The sequence below is a fragment of the Erinaceus europaeus genome, chromosome 13 (assembly GCF_950295315.1).
Source record: "Erinaceus europaeus chromosome 13, mEriEur2.1, whole genome shotgun sequence".
In the NCBI taxonomy this organism is placed as follows: domain Eukaryota; kingdom Metazoa; phylum Chordata; class Mammalia; order Eulipotyphla; family Erinaceidae; genus Erinaceus; species Erinaceus europaeus.
The window spans coordinates 74,249,554-74,268,840 of NC_080174.1; the positions used below are offsets into that span (position 1 = coordinate 74,249,554).

At 43.9% G+C, this 19,287-nt stretch overlaps 1 protein-coding gene across 1 annotated transcript in view; it reads left to right on the forward strand.

Annotated features, from left to right (window-relative positions):
* The window catches only part of PLPP3 (phospholipid phosphatase 3), a 104,450-nt gene extending 87,627 nt beyond the window's left edge, over window positions 1-16,823 (forward strand). Inside the window, exons 5-6 of the mRNA XM_007518024.2 lie at window positions 910-1,086; window positions 14,856-16,823. Coding sequence (XP_007518086.1) covers window positions 910-1,086; window positions 14,856-14,981 — 303 coding nt within the window. The 3' untranslated portion in view covers window positions 14,982-16,823. The remainder of the gene's footprint in view (window positions 1-909; window positions 1,087-14,855) is intronic.
* The last annotated feature ends 2,464 nt before the right edge of the window (window positions 16,824-19,287 follow it).

Here is a 19,287-nt window from a genome sequence, read left to right on the forward strand (position 1 = left end):
GGCAGGTAGTATAGAAATTGTATAGCCGTGATCATTAACCAATATGTTAAATGAGTCGTGGTCAATAAAAAAGTGAGCTTTTAATAATTCTGGTTACTGGGCTGGGGATACAGCATAATGGTTATGCAAAAGACTTTCAGGCCTGAGGCTCCAAGTTCCCAGGTTCTATTCCCCAGTACCACAATAAACCAGAGCTGAGCAGTGCTCTAGTAGTCCTCTTTGTGTCTTTCTCTCTGTATCTCGCTGACTAAAATAAAATAAAATATCTTTAAAAAATAATAATTCTGGTTACTATTCATTAATTAGTTCCAGTTAAGAAGAAGATAAAAGAGAACTAACATTTGTGAATTGTTTGCTTTATGTGAGGCAGGTTGCTAAGGCCATTCTTATGTATTATCTTACTCAGTGTTCTTTTTTATCTTTCTAGAAAAAGTTCTTCCTCCCCTTCTTTTCCCTTCCTTTCCTTTCCCTTCCCTTCCCTTCCTTTCCCTTCCCTTCCCTTCCTTTCCTTTCCCTTCCCTTCCCTTCCCTTCCCTTCCTTTCCTTTCCTTTCCCTTCCCTTCCCTTCCCTTCCCTTCCCTTCCCTTCCCTTCCCTTCCCTTCCCTTCCCTTTCCTTCCCTTCCTTTCTTTTCCCTCCCCTCCCCTCCCCTCCCCTCCCCTCCCCTCCCCTCCCCTCCCCTCCCCTCCCCTTCCCTTCCCTCCCCTCCCCTCCCCTCCCTCTTTCTTTCTATACAGAAACTAGGTTTCAAGACTTAAACAACCGGTTAGAGAGCATGTCCTAGTTGACTGCTCATTCGACAACATGCTATGCAAGGTCCATTTAGCAAAAGTGGTAGTGTTTGTTGGCTTGGTGTTAGAATGCACAAGTCACTTAGTGTGTTTTTTTTTTCCTTTTTCCTTCCCTCCAGCTATACCTGCAGGCTCGCTTCACTTGGCGAGGTGCCCGTCTACTCCGGCCCCTTCTGCAGTTCACCCTGATCATGATGGCCTTTTACACAGGACTGTCTCGTGTATCTGACCACAAGCACCATCCCAGTGATGTCCTGGCAGGATTTGCTCAAGGAGCCCTGGTGGCCTGCTGCATAGTAAGTAGCATCTTACTGTTGGTATGCAAGCAGAGTACAAAACTACCTGCTTGTTAAATGTTTCCAGCTCAGTGACCAAAGCCAGGGAATTCTCAACCCTCTTGTCTTTGTGGTGTCTAAGGAGTCATCTAGCCAGAGCCCCCTCAGGAAAATGAGAATTATCCTCATTTTCTTCCAGTCTGTGAGCTTTACTCCAACAGGACCTGTCAAGCCTCTTCTCCTTATATCCAGAGCTTGGACTCATGTAGAATGTTGTAAATGAAAAAGATCTCAGATTCTGCCTTACTTGCTCACTCTATGGGTGAGGACATTCAAGGTTCAAGAGGGGCAAGAATCTTGCCCCAGGTCATATGTCAAGTCTCAGTCCTCTGAATCATCGAGTGAGTGCTCACATGCTGCTTTGGTGGACACTTGCTACTTAATGTAACTTCTCAGCTTCTGGGAAAGCTACTCTTGTCCTGTGACTGTTAGGGTGACATGGTCAGTCCCTCAACACAGTATTGATTGGGCAAGAAGACTGGGGGATTTTTATACCAAGTCACAAAGCTCTCTAGAGAATGGGTTTGGGATAGGCTACATTCTGATTTGCTCTAAATGAATAAGATACTATTTTTTTTAATGTTTATTTATTTATTTATTCCCTTTTGTTGCCCTTGTTGTTTTATTGTTGTAGTTATTGATGTCGTTGTTGGATAGGACAGAGAGAAATAGAGAGAGGAGGGGAAGACAGAGAGGGGGAGAGAGAGATTGACACCTGCAGACCTGCTTCACTGTCTGTGAAAACGACCCTTCTGCAGGTGGGGAGCCGGGGGCTTGAACAGTGATCCTTGCGCTGGTCCTTGTGCTTTGCGCCACCTGCACTTAACCCACTGCGCTACCTCCCGGCTCCCAAGTAGGATACTATTTTTAGGTACTTTTTCCTGAGCCCCAGTGAGGGAGAGATTAATGACTATTTTATGGCCCCCTGTCTCCTCAATAATTGCTGCTCTTCATACCTTTAAGTATTTAGAGATTTGGAGGGCAAAAGGTAGATAGAATAATGGTTATACAAAGAGACTCACATGCCTGAGGCTCTGAAGTCCCAGGTTCAATTCCCCACACCACCATAAGCCAGAGCTGAGCAGTGATCTGATGAGAGAGAGAGAGAGAGAGAGAGAGAGAGAGTGTGTTTTGGCTCTTAAGAGGTTGCTTACGCTATATGTAAAGCATGTGCATTACCATGAGCAAGGACCTAGGTTTGAGCCCCTGATCACCACATGGGAGCATCTGCTTGGAGTTGGGAAACTTAATGAGTGGTAAAACAGTGGTTTCTCTGTTTGTCTCTCACCCTGTATCTAAAAGGAAGAGAGAGAGAGAGATTCCAGAAGCAGTGGAGTCATGCAGGCACAGAGCCTCAGAGGTAATCCTAGTGGGGGGAAAAAAATTCAAAGAGAGGCTTCTTCAGAAACTTAAGTGAGTGTCCAACCTTAGTATTATCCCTTCCTGGGTCCTACTGAAAGATTCACTATATCCCACCTGAAACCTCAGAATATAGTCATAGCTAGAAAGATTTAGACCAGCCCTTTGTCTTTTCCTCATTTCTAAGCCTAACTACAGCTTTGTGTCTCCTTACAGTAGCCTCCCTGACTCTTCTCCCAGATGGTGCATCTCTGTATTGAAATAGTTGAGGTGTGTTTCCCTTTAGATCCTTAACTTAGGGGCTGGGATCATGTGTGACAAGCGTTATTTTCCTTGTCTCACCAAGACCTCACAGGGATCCCAACTCAATAAGTAAATGTATGCTTAGGCAACAAAAAGCTCAGATCAGTAAATTGACCTTATCTTTCTTGAGAACAGTTAAAAGGAGGCCAGTGGTGATGCTCCTGGTTGAGCATAGATGTTACCATGCTCCTGAATACTAGTTCCAGCTCCTGGTCCCCACCTGCATGGGGAAAGCTTTGTGAGTAGTGAAGCAGGGCTGCAGGTGTCTCTCTTTCTCTCACTTTCTCTCTCTTTACTTCCCCCTTCTTAAGTTTTGGTTGTCTCTATACAATAAATAAAGATGGGGGGGAGAGAAATCAGTTAAAATGGACATTTTCTTGAAGACAAAAAAGATGAATATGGTACAAGCCTTACTTCCAAGTAAAACATCAATCTGTTTGCTCATATAACCAGGGTAAGCATAGGAGTCACACTATGGTTTGGAGTTGTGGGCCAGGCTCTTGGTGGGGCTAAGGATCTTGGTGGGCCTAGTTTGCAGTGAGGGAGAGAGTTGTGGGCCAGGCTCTTGGTGGGCCTAGTTTGCAGTGAGGGAGAGAGTCGGGGTGATAAAGTTAAGTACCACATATAAAGTAGCACTGAGCTGCTTGTTAGTCTTGGCATGGGAAATTCCAGCTTAAAGGATTGATTTTGTTGACAGTGGTACCTATTATTTTTTTCGTCTTCATCTTCTTTCTCCATCTCTTCTTTTTTCTCCTTCTTATTTTGTTTTTTTATGTCCAGGCCAAAAGGGGGGGAAATGAGGGAACCATTAATGAGAGCAACAGTCAAAGACCAGCTTGTTCTCTGATGGCCGGCCTTCCAATGTGAGGTGACAGAGGAGAAGGGATTTTACATGTAGGCTAACCCTTTGCTGACTGTGTCCTTCTGAGCTCTGTTCTCAGCAGCATGATTACCTGCAGGGGCTGCCCTTGTGCTTCCTTCTTGGTGCCAATGTCCTAATTGGAGTCTTCTGCATTCCCAATTAAAAACATGGAAAGATAGATCCTGTCTAGCCTTCCTCTCTTTTATATCCCAGAGTACAGGCCATGCCTAATTAGGAGTCCTACAGGACCAGGGCTTAGTTTCAAGAAGGCAAATGAGGGGTCTTTTATCCTGTTTGGCTCTTGTGATCTGAAGTACAGGGCAGGAATTGGCTTCTAGCATTGTTAAGCACCTTCTTTCTGCTAGAACAGAGACCCTTCTAGATTCCTCTGCTTCTGGTCTCCTTGTATTCTATCCATTTTACAGATGATGAATCTGAGCCTCATAGAGGTAGTTGAAGTCATCCGGGGTCAGAGGGTCAGAGCTAGTAGACAGTGGCTCACAGGAAGCCAAAGCTTTGCTTTCCACATGTGGCAAAGAGCTGGGAGTTATGGTAGCTGAAGGCCAGCCAGCACTAGCCTGAATCATCAGCAGTGTAGACAGCATATTTAATGGCGTCACAAGGGCCATCTCAGCCATATGGGCTGATTCAGTCATTGCTTTGAGTTCAGATAAGGATGATCTGAACAGAGCTAATGAGCCCACTTAGCCATGAACAGATGAGGGCAGGGACTCAGTCTTAGTTACCATTTTTTCCAAATGCCCAGTACCCTGCCTGGTGCTCAGCAGGAGCTGGGATCTGATCAGCATAGAAGTGCAGCACTTAGCAAGTGACCCACTGCATTTAAACCAGGGGTGAAGACAACCCCCCTTGCTCCCCCCCACCCCTGCCAAGGACCATTTGGATCTTTACAACACCATTCAGTGGCCATACAAAAATATCAAATTAAAAATTGGCACTTACTGTTACTATGAAAAAAAAAAAAGCTATTAGATTTATTGAATTTCAAATTCCTCTTGAAGTTGCCATGGCCTTGATTTTACAGGTGACCTGGTATTCCCAATCCTGATTTAAACCCCATCAGAGATCCCAACGAATGGAGCTGCAGCCAGTATGCACAATAGTTTCTGAACCTCAGCTGGGGACACAGACAGTGGCCAGAGGTCCTTTCCCATCTTAAGAGCTGCCATTCTGGTTTTGACTGTAAGAAAGACAAAAACATAGTTCAAAGCTCTGGGTTGAGCCAGAGATGAAACTGGGGGCCTGATGAGAAGGAATTGTAAGCAGGACAATGGCCATCTGCCTTATAGATTTTGCAGTGTTATCAGGTACTTTTCCCTAGTAGGTGTAGTCCTGTGGCCTCCACTCTGCTTCTGTCTCATAGCACAACTTCCTCCAAGAATCTAGGTTGCCCACCCTACCAAATCTTTTCTCACACCTGAGCACTGACTGTAACAAATGGTTTTTGAAACCTGGGCATGACCTAAAGCTGAAGGACCAAGAAGAGGCGGACAGTGGAGTACAAGACCCCTTTCAGGGGGTGGAGAAGAAATTCAGAATCGATTTCTCACTCTGCCAGATAACCCCAAGCCCCCAGGCTCACCAAGCTCAACCTCTATGGACAGAGAGAGCTGATTCCTTGCAATCCACAGAGCCCAGGCTGCAAGACCATGCTTTGTTTTGTTATTGTTATTGTTATCAAGGATTTACTACTCCTGGATGCCTTTTTCAGATAGACAGGTGGATGGACAGACAGACAGACAGATAGATGATGGGTGGATGGATGGATGGATGGATGGATGGATGGATAGGTAGATAGATGGATAGATGGATAGATAGATAGACAGACAGACAGACAGACAGATATAAAGAAAGAATTGACAAACACTACTAAACTGAAGCTTCCCCCAGTGTGGTGGGGACTGGCAGCTTGAACCTGGGTGGTGCACACATTCACATTAGAGCTGTCCTCCCAAGTGAGCCATCTTGCTGACCTGCTCACAGCTTCTTTTAAGGGCTTTGTGTCCTTCTCCCCTCAGCTCCTGGCATGCTAGGCTTCTAGCACTTTCGGTGATCATTTTAGATGGTCCTTTTCATGATGAACACTTCTAGTTTCACTCCATCTCTGTTGGAACCCTCTGTGTCACCTTTGCCTCATTGCTGTGTGTGTAACAAATTATCACCTATTTAGTGACTCAAAATACAGATTTATTTACTTAAAGTGTTTGTTTTTTTTTGAGTTATGTGTCCATTCTGAGCAAAAATAAAAATTTGAGAAAAGGAGATAGGAGAACCAGAACATCACTCTGGCACATGTGGTGCCAGGGATCAGAACTTAGGACCTCATGCTTCAGAGTTCAAGGCTTTATCTGTTGTGTCCCATGACCCTTGAGATCACTAAAGAAAAAACATTGAAATGAATCTTATCTGCTAAAATCTGAATGTCAGGAGGGTTGATTTCCTTCTGGAGGTTCTAGGGAGAATCTGCTGGACTGATTTTCGCAGCTTCTAGAGGCTGCTGGCATGTCTTGGCCTTCCTCTATCTTCAGAGCCAGCAGTGTAATACTCTTTTGATCCATCAAATTATTTTTATTTATTGTTGGATAGAGGCAGCCAGAAATCAAGAGGAAGGAGATGATAGAGCGGGAGAGAGGGGTCTGGATGGTGGTGCACCAGGTTGACACACACATAGTAAGAAACACATGGACCCACACAAGGATCTCGGTTCAAGCCCCAGGTTCCCCACTTGCAGGGGTGGGGGCGGATTTCACAAGTGTTGAAGTAGGTGTGCAGGTGTCACTCTCCTTCCCCCTCTACCTCCTCCTCCTCTCTCAATTTCTCTCTGTCCTGTCCAATAAAATGGGGAGGGAGTGGCTTCCAGGAGCAGTGGATTCGTAGTGCTGACACTGAACCCCAGAGATGATCCTGGAAGCAAAGAGAGAGAAAGAAAGAAACATTTGAAGACCTGCTTCACCACTCATGAAGCTTTCTTTCTGCAAGTGGGGACTGGAGGCTTGAACCTGGGTCCTTGCACATTGTAACACATGTGCTCAACCAGGTGTGCCACCACCCGGCTCCATTACTTTTGTTTATTATTTCTTTACTCATTCTATCTGACCTCTGCTTCCATGGCTACAACTCTTTCTGGGACTCCTAGTCATCTTGGCTCCCATAGAAACACCTGTGATTGTATTGGACCCACTTGAGTAATCCATGTGGGAGGTTTTGGGGGTTAATACATAGACATCTGTGAAGGGGACATTACTTAATCTGTTACATTCACCTCTGTTTACTCTGGAGGTATCCTTGCTTGCCTTTCTTTTTTAAACTTTGATTATTATTTTACAAGAGAACCAGAACATTGGTTGGTTAGTCATATGCCACACTGGGATCCAACCTGGGGTCTCAACCTCCTCTAGCCACCTCCCCGCCATTACATGGTCTGATTTTCTTATAGCCTCTATGGCCCTCTACACATCCTTCCTGCTGTGGCATTTAGCCCATTCTTGTCATAACTACCTTCTCATGTATCTGTGTCTCCAACTAGATTGTATATATTAATAGCAGAATCAGTGAATTAAATTTCTGATGTTATTCTCATGCCTGATAGAGTGACTGACACAATGGATGCTTGATAAGCATTGGTTAAAGAATGCATGATGAATTAGCTTATGACCTCAGGCAAGACACTTCCCCTTTGAGCCTAGTTTCCTCATCTGTGGATTGATAGCAAAGGCCTTTAGCTCCATCCATGACCTTCTCCCACAGTGATTTCTCTGGTGCTGCTGACGTTACAGAACTGGTCTTGCCTTCTCAGATGGAGTCTATCTCCCTGCAGTACTCCCACAAGTGACTACTGGGGGGATCGTTAAGTTCTCAGTGGGTACAGTACATCACTCCAGAATGTTAGCTGAGTCACTGCAGAGCCTTGAGCAACACCAGCCAACCAGTTTTACTCAGGTTGCAGAGGGTAGGTCTTGTCACAGCAAGCAGACTTGTCTAGACAAAAAAAAAAATTACTTGCCAGACAGGAGCTGGTTCAGTTTCCTCTACCTCCGTTTCACTGGTTGAACCCTTTCCAGAGAGGAAAGACTATGGAACCCAGAGCAGACAGAAAACCTACAGGATGTCTTGGACTCGAGTTGAGGATGTGAGTAGGGAGAGTCAGAAAGGCCTACACATTGGTGTCTATCCTCACACATATGGATGAAGAGACAGCAGCTGAAGGAATAGAGCCAGAGCCCAGGAAGACCCAGAGGCATATGGAGAAAAACAGTTGTACCCACAGAGTCATTTATCTCTCCTTTCCCCTTCTCTCTATCTCTCCAGCAGTCAGAAACACACACACACACACACACACACACACGCACACAGTGTGAGGGCCAACACAAACACAAGCATATGCTGACCCTCTTTTCCCCTCCTGCCCACACACACACAGCACCCCTGCCAGATGTGAACACTACAGCTGGGCTCACCCTACCCACCCCCCTGGAGTAACCTGGGACTTGAATGAAGGGACAGACATGGATTCATTTCCTGTCTGGTGACAACTTGCCTATCTGGTCACCTCCTCCCTGACCCTCCAACAGATGGCAAATTGCGGGACCCTGGGAGGGGTCAGGACAGGGCCAGACCCGCCATTGCTGTGGGTTCAGCAGAGGAAGCAGCTGCCCGTGAATTTCATAAACACACAGCAGAGTCTTTCCTGGTTTTCCTCTCCTGGGGGGTGTGGCACAGCTAGTGGTCACTCTTTTGTGTGCTGCTATCTTCCTCCAGGATGCAGGGCAGGGCTAGGGTTTTCTTTGTCTCTGTCCCAGTGAGCTGACCTTGGGAAGAGGACCGACAAGATTGCTAATGTGAAGAAGAGTTCAATGGTGACAACCCCATCTACAGGAAGCTTGGGTGTAGACTGAGGCTGCCCCATGTCCCAGGATACCCAGTTAGCAGACTAGGGACAGAGCCTCACTCCCTTGATTCTGTTTCAGAGGACTAAAATGAACAGTAAACTCCAAACATGCTTGGTCTAAGCTATGAATTGGCAACTCTTCTTCCATCTCTGTTGGGAATTGTCCCATCCATTCCATGGCATGGGCCACACATACACACCTAAGGTGTAGCACATACTGTCTATACTCACAGGATGAGTAGTCTAGCTTTACTGAGAACTACATTATTGGAGTCTGAGTTTATTTTATCGTCATGACTTAGATGATGATCTAAAAAGGGGAACTGTGACACAGGATTTATATCCTATGCCTAGTCCTACAATAGAGTGACTGAAAATCCTATGTTAAGGGCTCCAGATATGGGCACCAAAGAGTAAATGGAGGTGAGACCTCTTGAGATGGTTTCTCGATGCCCAGTGTTCTCAAAGAGGTTACAAACTATCTCGGCTGGATAAGCATTAAATGATAGAGCTAGGAGCTCATGTGTTCATTTACAGAGCCTTAACAGTTCTCCAGACTTTGGTTTGCCTAACAAATGTCAGTAGAGACCAGGAGGTCTAGAGTGGTTCCAGCAATCTGCTTTTTATAAAAGCACCCACTTCGTTCTGACAGATGGTATGAGTGAGGTTTACTCTTTGAGAATAGACAACTCTTGTTTTCTTCTGGTTCTAAGATTCTGCTGATTTTTATTATTTATTTATTTATTTATTTATTACCAGAGCACTGCTCAGCTCTGGCTTATGGTGGTGTGGGGGATTGAACCTGTGACTTTGGAACCTCAGGCATGAGAGTCTGTTTGCATAACCATCATGCTATCTACCCCTGTCCACTTCTCTGTTTATAAGCTGAACAGGGGATTATAAAAATCTGCATGTATAAGACTATGATTCTTATCTTCAAAGAAGTTCATTTTAACACTCTCAGGAGTTGAAACACTCTGGGACACAAGAAACTAGCCCAGGACAATTTTATTGTCATAATTTTCCCTTGAACGAATAACCCTCTGAATCTGCTGGCTGAGCCATTTGCAGCAGTGAGAATAGAAAGCTGGCTACTGACCAGACTTTTTATGAATGGTCAGCGTGGTTATGGATAAGCTCTAGATAGGACAGGCTGTGTGTATAGGGAATGGGGGTAGGGGGTGGGGGAGAACACTAGTATCTCTTGAGGTGATGGATGCCAGCAACAAAGTTCCAGAAGAATCATTTTCTGATCGTGTTGATTCACCATCACCATCACTACCACCCCACCTCCACACTCCAAAACCACATAGCCTTAGAAAATATGGGGTTTAATTTTTTTTCTTTATACCTCCTCCTATGCCTCCTTTTTAAGTTTATTTATTTATTTATTTTCCCTTTTGTTGCCCTTGTTGTTTTTTATTGTTGTAGTTATTATTGTTGTTGTTATTGATGTCGTCATCGTTGTTAGGACAGAGAGAAATGGAGACAGGAGGGGAAGACAGAGAGGGGGAGAGAAAGATAGACACCTGCAGACCTGTTTCACGGCTTGTGAAGCGACTCCCCTGTAGGTGGGGAGCTGGGGGCTCGAACCAGGATCCTTACTCTGGTCCTTGTGCTTTGTACCACCTGTGCTTAACCCTCTGTGCTACCGCTCAACTCCCCTATCCCTCCTTTTTAAGAAAGGGGTAGAGAGTTAGAGAGTGAAAGAGGCCATGGCACCAAAGCTTCTTGGCTGTGCACTGGGAGCTAGGCTCTAATCTTGGTTACGTACATGGCAAAGCCCCACACTATTCATCTGAGCTATTGTACAGGGCCCAAACGATAGGATTTTAAATGTATATCCTATTTCTCTTGTGTATCCAGACATGGTCTTTATCATAATCACTTGTATTCTCCTTGTCTTTCTTTTTTTGTCCCCTAGTTTCATCCCTTCTTTCTTCTCTCTCCACACAGGAGACAGAGGGAGAGGGGTGACTTTGTGTTGAGTGACACTGAACACACTGCTGGATGAAAGGGCATGCTAAGCAATAAATACTATCTCAGCAAGCAGAGGATGGAGGGAGAGAGCCAGGTAAACAGACAACTATAATACAAAGGTTATGCCACAGGAGACAGGGTGTGAAAGAAGCACAGAGAATGCGGCCTCTAACCCAGGCAAAGAGGTCATTGGGCTTTAGGAAGCACCCCCCCCCCCCCAAACAGGGGGAGCATTATAAGATAAGTAGGAGTTGGCTAATGTTAGAACTGCTGTATTAGGTAAAAGGGACAACATGTGAAAAGGAATAGGAGTACAAGAGGAGTACAAGAGTATGGTACTTTTAGGAGCCTGCGATGGCTGGGGCCAAGAATTGGTGAGGTTGGAGAGGAGATTGCCAGAGTTTGAGAAGTCTCCGTGGCACATTAAGGAATCCATACCTTATCCTTATCTTGGCCCTGGTAAATAATGTCTTGGCAGAAGCTGGGAAGCAATGTGTCAAAAAGACTTGCATTAAGATTGTGGATTTCCATTAAAATGAGGATGGGGGATTCAGAAGACCTGAATTTTCTAAGATCAAAAGGCATACCAAATAATTGCCAATCGCCAAGTTTGTGTTATGCTTCCTGCAAAAAAACCCCAGAAAACTCTTAAGACAATAGTCCAAGTCAGAACACTGTTGCAAAATCTAGGAGCAAATGAATCCTGAACTACAACTATCCAGTGAAGACAAAGGAGAACTAGTTGGGTAGATAACATAGTAATTATGCAAAATAACAAAAACAAACAAAAAACCTTTCATACCTGAGACTCTAAAGCTCCAGGGCCAATACCCCTTCCCCCCCTCCCCCTTAAGCCAGAACTGAGCATTGCTCTGGCTTAAACAAAAAACAACTAGCTTTTCAAAGTGTTGAGAACAGAACTATAGTCTATAGAGGTGGTGGAGTGGAATTGTGGGCTAGGAGTAGGTTTGTTCTATAGACCTAGGGCAGTTACCTAATTTGTATGGACTCTTTCCAGTCTGGACCTCTGTGTTTTCTTTTGTGGAGAAGATTATCTTCTGCATTAGATGAATAGCTTCAAATCAAGAGGTATTCGAAAAGGTATTCCTTTTTGAGTTCTACTATTTCACCATGAGGAAGACCGAGCCTATTTGAATCTTTACAGGATTGTGTTTCAATATCCAAAAAAAAAAAAAAAAAGAAAGGATTTCTGTTACCTCAAGCCATACTAAAATCAAAAGTCAGCTTACGGGGGGCTTCTGCTAGACCCACCTCAACCTCTCATCTTGCCATTTGTCTGTGTGCGTGTGCGTGTGCCTGTGCGTGTGCGTGTGTGTGTGTGTATTCCCTGAAGCTTGTAGGGCTTATGAGAACCAATATTCCAAGACCAGAATATTTGCTTACAGTAGAAGGACAATTTTGGAATTTCAACTAACAATGCTCGAGTCCCTGTTGTGTATAACACTGAATGCTAAGTGCTGTGGGTATTGTAGAATAGGAGAAGCCTCCATGTAGGATATAAAGCTGGCAAGCTAAGTTTTAGTAGCATGAGAAGCCATGACCTGCTCTAGGCCCTCTCGTTGCTGTGCTGCCTGGCTTGTTACAGGAAAGAGCACCTTTTTATTGAGCTCTACACTAGACTCAGGGTTAGATCTTCTCCAGTGCTTTATTGCCTCTGGCCTTCCTGTTACTCCTACCTTGTAGTTGGGAAACAGCAACCCCAATGTTTAATGTCTTTGAACTTTAGAAATTGAATTGGGAAACAAGACAGCCGGTGAAGGTAGCGTGGGACTCTTGATGGGTGGATCTTCATGGGAGTGGGGGATTGCCCTCAGATAAGATGGAGGAGGAAGAGGAAGGAAATTTCCTTCCAGTGAGAGATGAAGACCAGACTCTTTACCTGTCAGACACATTGTAAACAAGTTTAAGGATCTCCGCATTTACCTTTCATCATGCACACTGATGGTTCCTTTTATAGGGCCCACTGCTGGTAAAGATAGGTTCTAGGGCCCACTGCTGGTAAAGATAGGTTCTAGGTTCTCCAAGTAGGAGAACCTAGAACCTCTTGGCAGGACTAGGGATACATCTCTTGTCAAGGAGATAGCCATCTCTGTTCTGCAGTGCTCACTGCTTATACCACCTTAAAAATGAGAAAGACAAAAAATATATATATATATCGTATTTTTGTTTCTTTGAAAATGTGTATGAGTAGCACTTCAAACTATGAATATACTAAAGTATTACCTTTCATGGGTAATGTTTCACTTTCTTGTGAAACATTATTTATTGATTGATGAGAAAGATTGGAAGAGGAGAGAGAAAGAACCAGATATCACTCTGGTATGTGTGTTGCTGGGGATTGAATTTGGGGCTTTCATGCTTGAGTCCAATGCTTTATCCACTGTGCCACCTCCTAGACCATGCTTAATTTTCTCTTTTATACAAACAATAGTAATTACAAATGTTTTGAGTATACAATACAATATGGTATACAATTCAAAAGGCACAAAGGGTGGTCCCCCTTTGAGTGGTGACACAGTGGATAAAGCATCAGTAGCATATGTACCAGAGTGATATCTGGCTCGCTCTCTCTCTCTCTCTTTCTCTCTTTCTCTCTCCTCCTACCTATCTCATTAATAAATAAATAAAATCTTTAAAAAATAAGACACAAAGGGCTTTATAGAAACTAGTAAGTCTGGATTTCACTTTTTTCTTCTGGTCACCTGCTTTCTTAGGGTCAGGGTAGCCAGCACCACCAATTTTTTGCTGTCATTTTTTTTTTTGAGGGGTGGTGGTGCGTGGTGGTACCACTGTGTTGATTTCTGTATTACTGCAGAAGGAACAACACCACAAATAGCCCATGCCCTTACCTGGTTAAAGCCGGGCTGCTCAAGTCTTGTGGTGGGAGGTCTTATTGAGGACTTCCTTTTGTTGCTCACCACATGTCTAGAATGAAGTTAGGCACCGTTATCACTCATGAGTGCATCACCCATCTGTGGACAAAGACCTTTACAGCCAGAAAGCTGTTAGACGAAGGAACTTTGATCATGTTTTACTCCCCCTCTGGAAACCCAGCCGTGTGTTTGTTATTAAAGTACATGACTGATAGCTGTTGCTTATAGTTACTGAATACAAACTCCTGTTGCTAAATGGCTGACATTGTGCCATCGAATGCAAAGCACACGAAGCATACATACATTCTTATTTCGTTATAACGCATCAGGTTTTCAAATCTTTCATCATAAAGTAATCGAGACAAGAGCTGTGCCTTAACCATCCTTATTCTTTTTTTTTTTTTTTTTTTTTTTTTGTCTCCAGGGTTAGTGCTGGGGTGGTGCCTGCACTATGAATCCACTGCTCCTGGAGGCTATTTTTCCCATTTTGTTGCCCTTGTTGTTGTGCTTGTTGTAGTTGTTATTGTTGTCATAGCTGTTGTTGTTGGATAGGACAGAGAGAAATGGAGAGAGGAGGGGAAGACAGAGAGGGGGAGAGAAAGATAGACACCTGCAGACCTGCTTCACTGCTTGTGAAGCGACTCCCTTGCAGATGGGGAGCCACGGGCTCGAACCTGGATCCTTATGCCAAAGCCATCCTTATTCTTACAAGTGAGTGTTCAGTAAATGTTTCTCGATGATTCTGAGAGGGACTTAGTGAGATCACGTGCTGAGTAGAAGGAAGAGCCTTGGAATATGTGATAGAGTTTTCCTTGACCTTTCTTGCTGACGAGCTGCTGAGTACCTCAGCAGATCCTGGCTTCTTAACCCTCCCTCACCCCTAACAAATTGTTGGTATCACTGAATTTTCAGGAAAAAGTAGTCACAACTGCTTCCTTTCTCCCAACTTCTGCTGATAGGAGTTTCTATTAGTTGATTTTTTTTGGTTACACCCTGAATTCCTTTGTGAGGAAAGGGAAAGTATCATAGCATAATAACCGTGACTAATTATGACTTGTGTCTTTTGTTTAGGAACTTAATCTTCCATGTCTTGTTCTTTGCCTTGAGAAAAAAAAAAAAGTGGGGATTTTGCAGATCTCAGACACTAGACTGGGAACACAGAGAACTGACTTGTACCTACCATGTTTGTGCAACTTAGAGCATGCCACTGCCTTTCTGGGCCTCAGTTTCCTTATCTGTACAACAAAGATTGGACTATGTGGTCTCTGGGCCTGACCCACTCAAAGATCTGTGGCTTTGAGGCCCCCTAAACTCCTACCCCAGCTTCCCCTCCCCAACACACACACCTTTTCCTAAAATCTATACTACATCCCCAGATCTCAGATGTCAATTACTGATTTGGATCTCTGATTTGTGCTTCTAGGTTTTCTTCGTGTCTGACCTCTTCAAGACCAAGACGACACTGTCCCTGCCACCCCCTGCAATCAGGAGGGAACTCCTCTCCCCCGTGGACATTATTGACAGGAACAATCACCACAATATGGTGTAGTTGCCACACACCTCGAAAGCTGTTCTTGTAAAATGACTGCTGACAGCAACTTCTTGCTGCTCTCCAATCTCATCAGACAGTAGAATGTAGGGAAAAACTTTTTTTTGCCCGACTGATTTTTTTTTTTAAGGAAAAAAAAGAAAAGAAAAGAAAAAGTCTTATATTGTGGCCTTCCAAAATAGGTAGTGTTCACCTATATGGAAACAACAGCAAACTAACACCAAGTGCCGGAATCCTGGATGTGCAATTGGTTTAAGTGTTCATGTTCTAGTGAACACGGGCTTGTTCTGGAACAAACACTAAGAATGATTTGAGTCGAGTCTGCTGGTCACCTTGTGACCTGAGGAATCCCAGGCCTGTGAGAACAATTCAAATTCACACTGTTGCACACAATGCCAGAAATAGCACTGAATCAAGAAAATTGCCTTGATGCAGACAGGAGGCTCCCCTCTTGTATCTCAGTCCATACCACTCTGTTCTCTACTGACTTGTGGTTCAGGATGTCCTCTCTGTTCGTTTCTCAAAGTAATGAAAAGAGCAAGTTTGCTCAGTCATGTGATCAGATCCTGAGTACAAATTCCCAGACCTAAGGCCTTATCACTCTCCTCCCCAACTCTTGGGGTCAGCAACCATAGTTCCTCACTTTTAGTGACTAGGAGACTCTTTGTGGATGAGTGAATTTCACAAATAGCACAATTTGAGAAGAGGTGGAAGGTCCAGGCCCTCAGTTGTCTCCTTTGGATGCATCCTCCTGTGAGGTTGAAATGTCAGCTGCAGGATATTGGTGCGGTGTACACCAATCACCCGGGCACTTGCGCACTCTTAGTAATGCTTAGCTTTTGTTTACTCCTTTTCTTCCTTGAAGTCCTTGCTGTGCAGCCACTGGGATTTCTTGTGAGGTTCTGGAGATGAGCAAAGGTGTGGTCTGCTGCTGGCTGATAGAGAGCAGCCTTCCATACTGGAGATGGGTGAAGTGAAGAGGCAAGAATGAAAACTGAACCAACCTTCTGGCCACTCAAGAGTCATGAATGGGCTAGAGTAGCAGATTGTCTCATGTCCAAAAAAGACTGTCCGTCTAAGATAATGGAGCTCCCAAGGGTGTCTGTGGCAGTTGCTCCTGCTAAGCTGGGTAAAGCATTACTGTCTTGGGGTTGATCTCCAGGGCAGTTCTTGATAGGTTCTGCTGGGCAGAACACGTGGGTTAAATCTCCGAGAAAGTGGTCCTCATCTTCTATCCGTAAGTGTCCTTCTAAGCAAGGCCCCACTGTAGGCAATAGACAGGGGCCCCTCTACTGAACCTCTGAGGAAAGGTGAAGGAAGAAATGCTTTCTATCTTGGATGCAAACCTTTCAAAGGGCTAAGTGTAACCACATGGGTCAACCACATGCACATCCTTACTACAGAAGCCGTCCTTTCATTTCAACTTATAGCAAGCTATGATTTTTATATATAAATATTATATAAATAATGTATAAAACATTAAAAGTTAACTATGTAAAATATTTCTGAAACAATGTTAGCTATATCCACTATGATTATAAACTGTGTCTCGACCTGTGTTATTTCCATTTAGCTGCTTAAAAAAGCATTGAGTTAATTTTTTTTAATATCGACTAAAATACCGTAGTTCTGTGGTAGACATTGTTTTTATAATGAGAGGAATAACTGCAACTAGAGAAGAACTGTATAAAAACATTAAATTGTCAGTATTTTTGTAAGTTTCCATTTTGTAAAGAGAATAATATTCAAAGACTTTTGTAGAATACAAAGTGAAAACTTGTATCTGCGAAACTATACTTGTATTAAATGTGCTTTTTAAATAAAAGCTCATAACACAACTAATTAAGGAGTCAGAAGTCTGGAATATTTAAGATCTGTGTTTCTAGGGTGTTTAGGTGAAAAGGGGAACCCAAGCTCTTTGTGTTCTTTAGTTATTGGGGTGTGTGTGTGTGTGTACTCTAGGAGTATAATTTCACAACTCTTTAAAGTGTGTGTTACCATATCACACCACTGTCAACACCAGTGTGCTGGTATCAGATCCCCCAGCACAATCTACTTGACCCTCTCCCTACTTCTGACTTCCTCCCTTAGTTTCTTCTGGTAACCCCAGTGCTGCATGAAAGTCCCAGTGTCTGTTTTTGTTTCTTTACTTTGTCATCTCTGAATGGACTGGCTTCACCTGGGAACCACCTCCTGATTCTTTCAGTGGAAGTGCAGTGACCATCCCCTTGTGCAAATAACTATGCCTGACCTGTTTTTCAACTCTGAAAAACTCTGTTTGCAGAGTTGGGATCCGGCTGGACTCCCATTTCAGTGTCCTCTAACGAGCTTTTGTATTCTAAAGGAAGTTTTCATTGGGGAAGTAGGGAGGAGCGATTGAGTACCCCAAAGGCAGATAAAGTGTCATGCTCTAGATAAAGTGTGTTTGGAAAATTCAGAGGGAGTCCTTTATTTAGCCTACTTCAAAGGAAAGAGAGTACACTGGATAATGGCATTTGGTTTCTGCTTTTCTTCCCTGTGTTTTCCCAACCTGAATGCAGAGGGGAAGCTGATAATTCACATCACTTGAGCACCTGTGTGCCATACATCTCTACTCGTTTCTTTTGATCCTTGTGGTTCGCAATTATTTTATGAGAGAGAGAGACCAGAGCACTATTCCATCTTGCTCCACCCCCAGGATTATCACTGGGGCTCAGTACCTGCACAGTGCTCCAGTCAGCCATTTTTTCCCTTTTATTTTTGTTTCTTTTAGATGAGGTGAGAGACTGAGAGAGATAGAGAGACATCCAAAACACCACTCAATCACCTGTGGAACTTATTTAGCTCAACTGCAGCCATTTCCATGTGGTGATTAAAGGCTAAGTGCTGGATCCTTTTACACATGACAATATGAGCTCTTCTGGGTGAGCCACTGCCTGATCCCCGTTGCTCCATCTTTGATGTGTTGCTGGGGATAAACCCAGATCTTCACCTGTACAAGACATCCACTCTAATCATCAGGTACCTCCCTGAGCCAGTAGTTCTTATTTGGAGAAAGAGGAACTAGAAAGATGCAATAACTTGGCCGAGATCTTACTAGAGTGCTCTGCAGGCTGGGATTTGTACTGACTTCCTATGGCTGCTGTGACAATTACCACACAGTGACTTCAAACAACACAAATGAATTATCTGGCAATGCATGAGGCTTTAGGGGGGAAGCTGTTGAATGATCTTCCCCAGTCTTTATCGGCCGCCCACTTTCCTTGGTTTGTGGTCTTCCTCCACCTTCACTGGGCTAAGCCTCCTCACTCTGCTTCTCCTCTGCCACCCCTTCCACATTTAGGACATTGGAGATTATGTTGAGACCACTTTGAGAGAACTGGATAATCTACCTATGTTAAAGTCAGCTAATGAGCAAATTAAATTCCATCTTTTACCCTTATTCCCTTTTGCTATGTCAAATGCATTCACCATATATATACATTTCCAGGGATTAGGATTTAGCATCTTTGAAGGGGCCATTATTCTGTCTACCCCAGTTCATCCTCCAGTCCTCAGAGATTCACATTCATTCCATATATAAAATACATTCACCCCTTCCCAAGATTACAGCAGAAACCTAAAATCTAAAGTCCCATCAAAATTGGATTAGCTCAAAGTTTGACATCTCAGGGTCCAGGAAATGACTCGGTGGGTAAAAGTACAAGCCTTAGTATGTCTGAATTTACAGATTCTAGCCCTGGCACCAGACCGGAGCACCAGAGACATCACCAAGATGACTCCATGGATGGCAGAGTAGTGCTTTGCATCCCTGACCCAATATGAAATAAAAACTGGTCCAGAGAGTTACACATGCATTTGGGAGGTCCTGGGTGCATTCCCTACTACCACATTGAACAGCTATACGGATAAGCTAAATGCCTCACGTCTTACCGTCAGAATTTATCTAAACCAGGTAAGTGTTCGGCTCTAGATTTATTCTACCCTGAGGCATTACTCTCCGTTTGTGCACATGTGAATGTCAAATGATCTATTTGCTTTTAAAATTTCAAGGTGGCACAGAATAACATCTATAGACATTCCTGTTGATAAGAGAGACTGGAAAGAGGGGTGGGGTGGGGTATTGGGCCCAAGTAATTTCAAATTTTATCCAGATAAACTCCATGTGATTTCAGGGCATGGGATTAAGTCCATGAGACTCATGGCTTCTTTTTTTCTGCCACCCTGACCAGCTTGCTCTTCATTGCTACATGAAGTCTCTTTATTAGTTTAGTACTTTTCTAGGCAATTTCAAAGGGCCTGTAGCTATACTAGGTTGTTGTTTTTT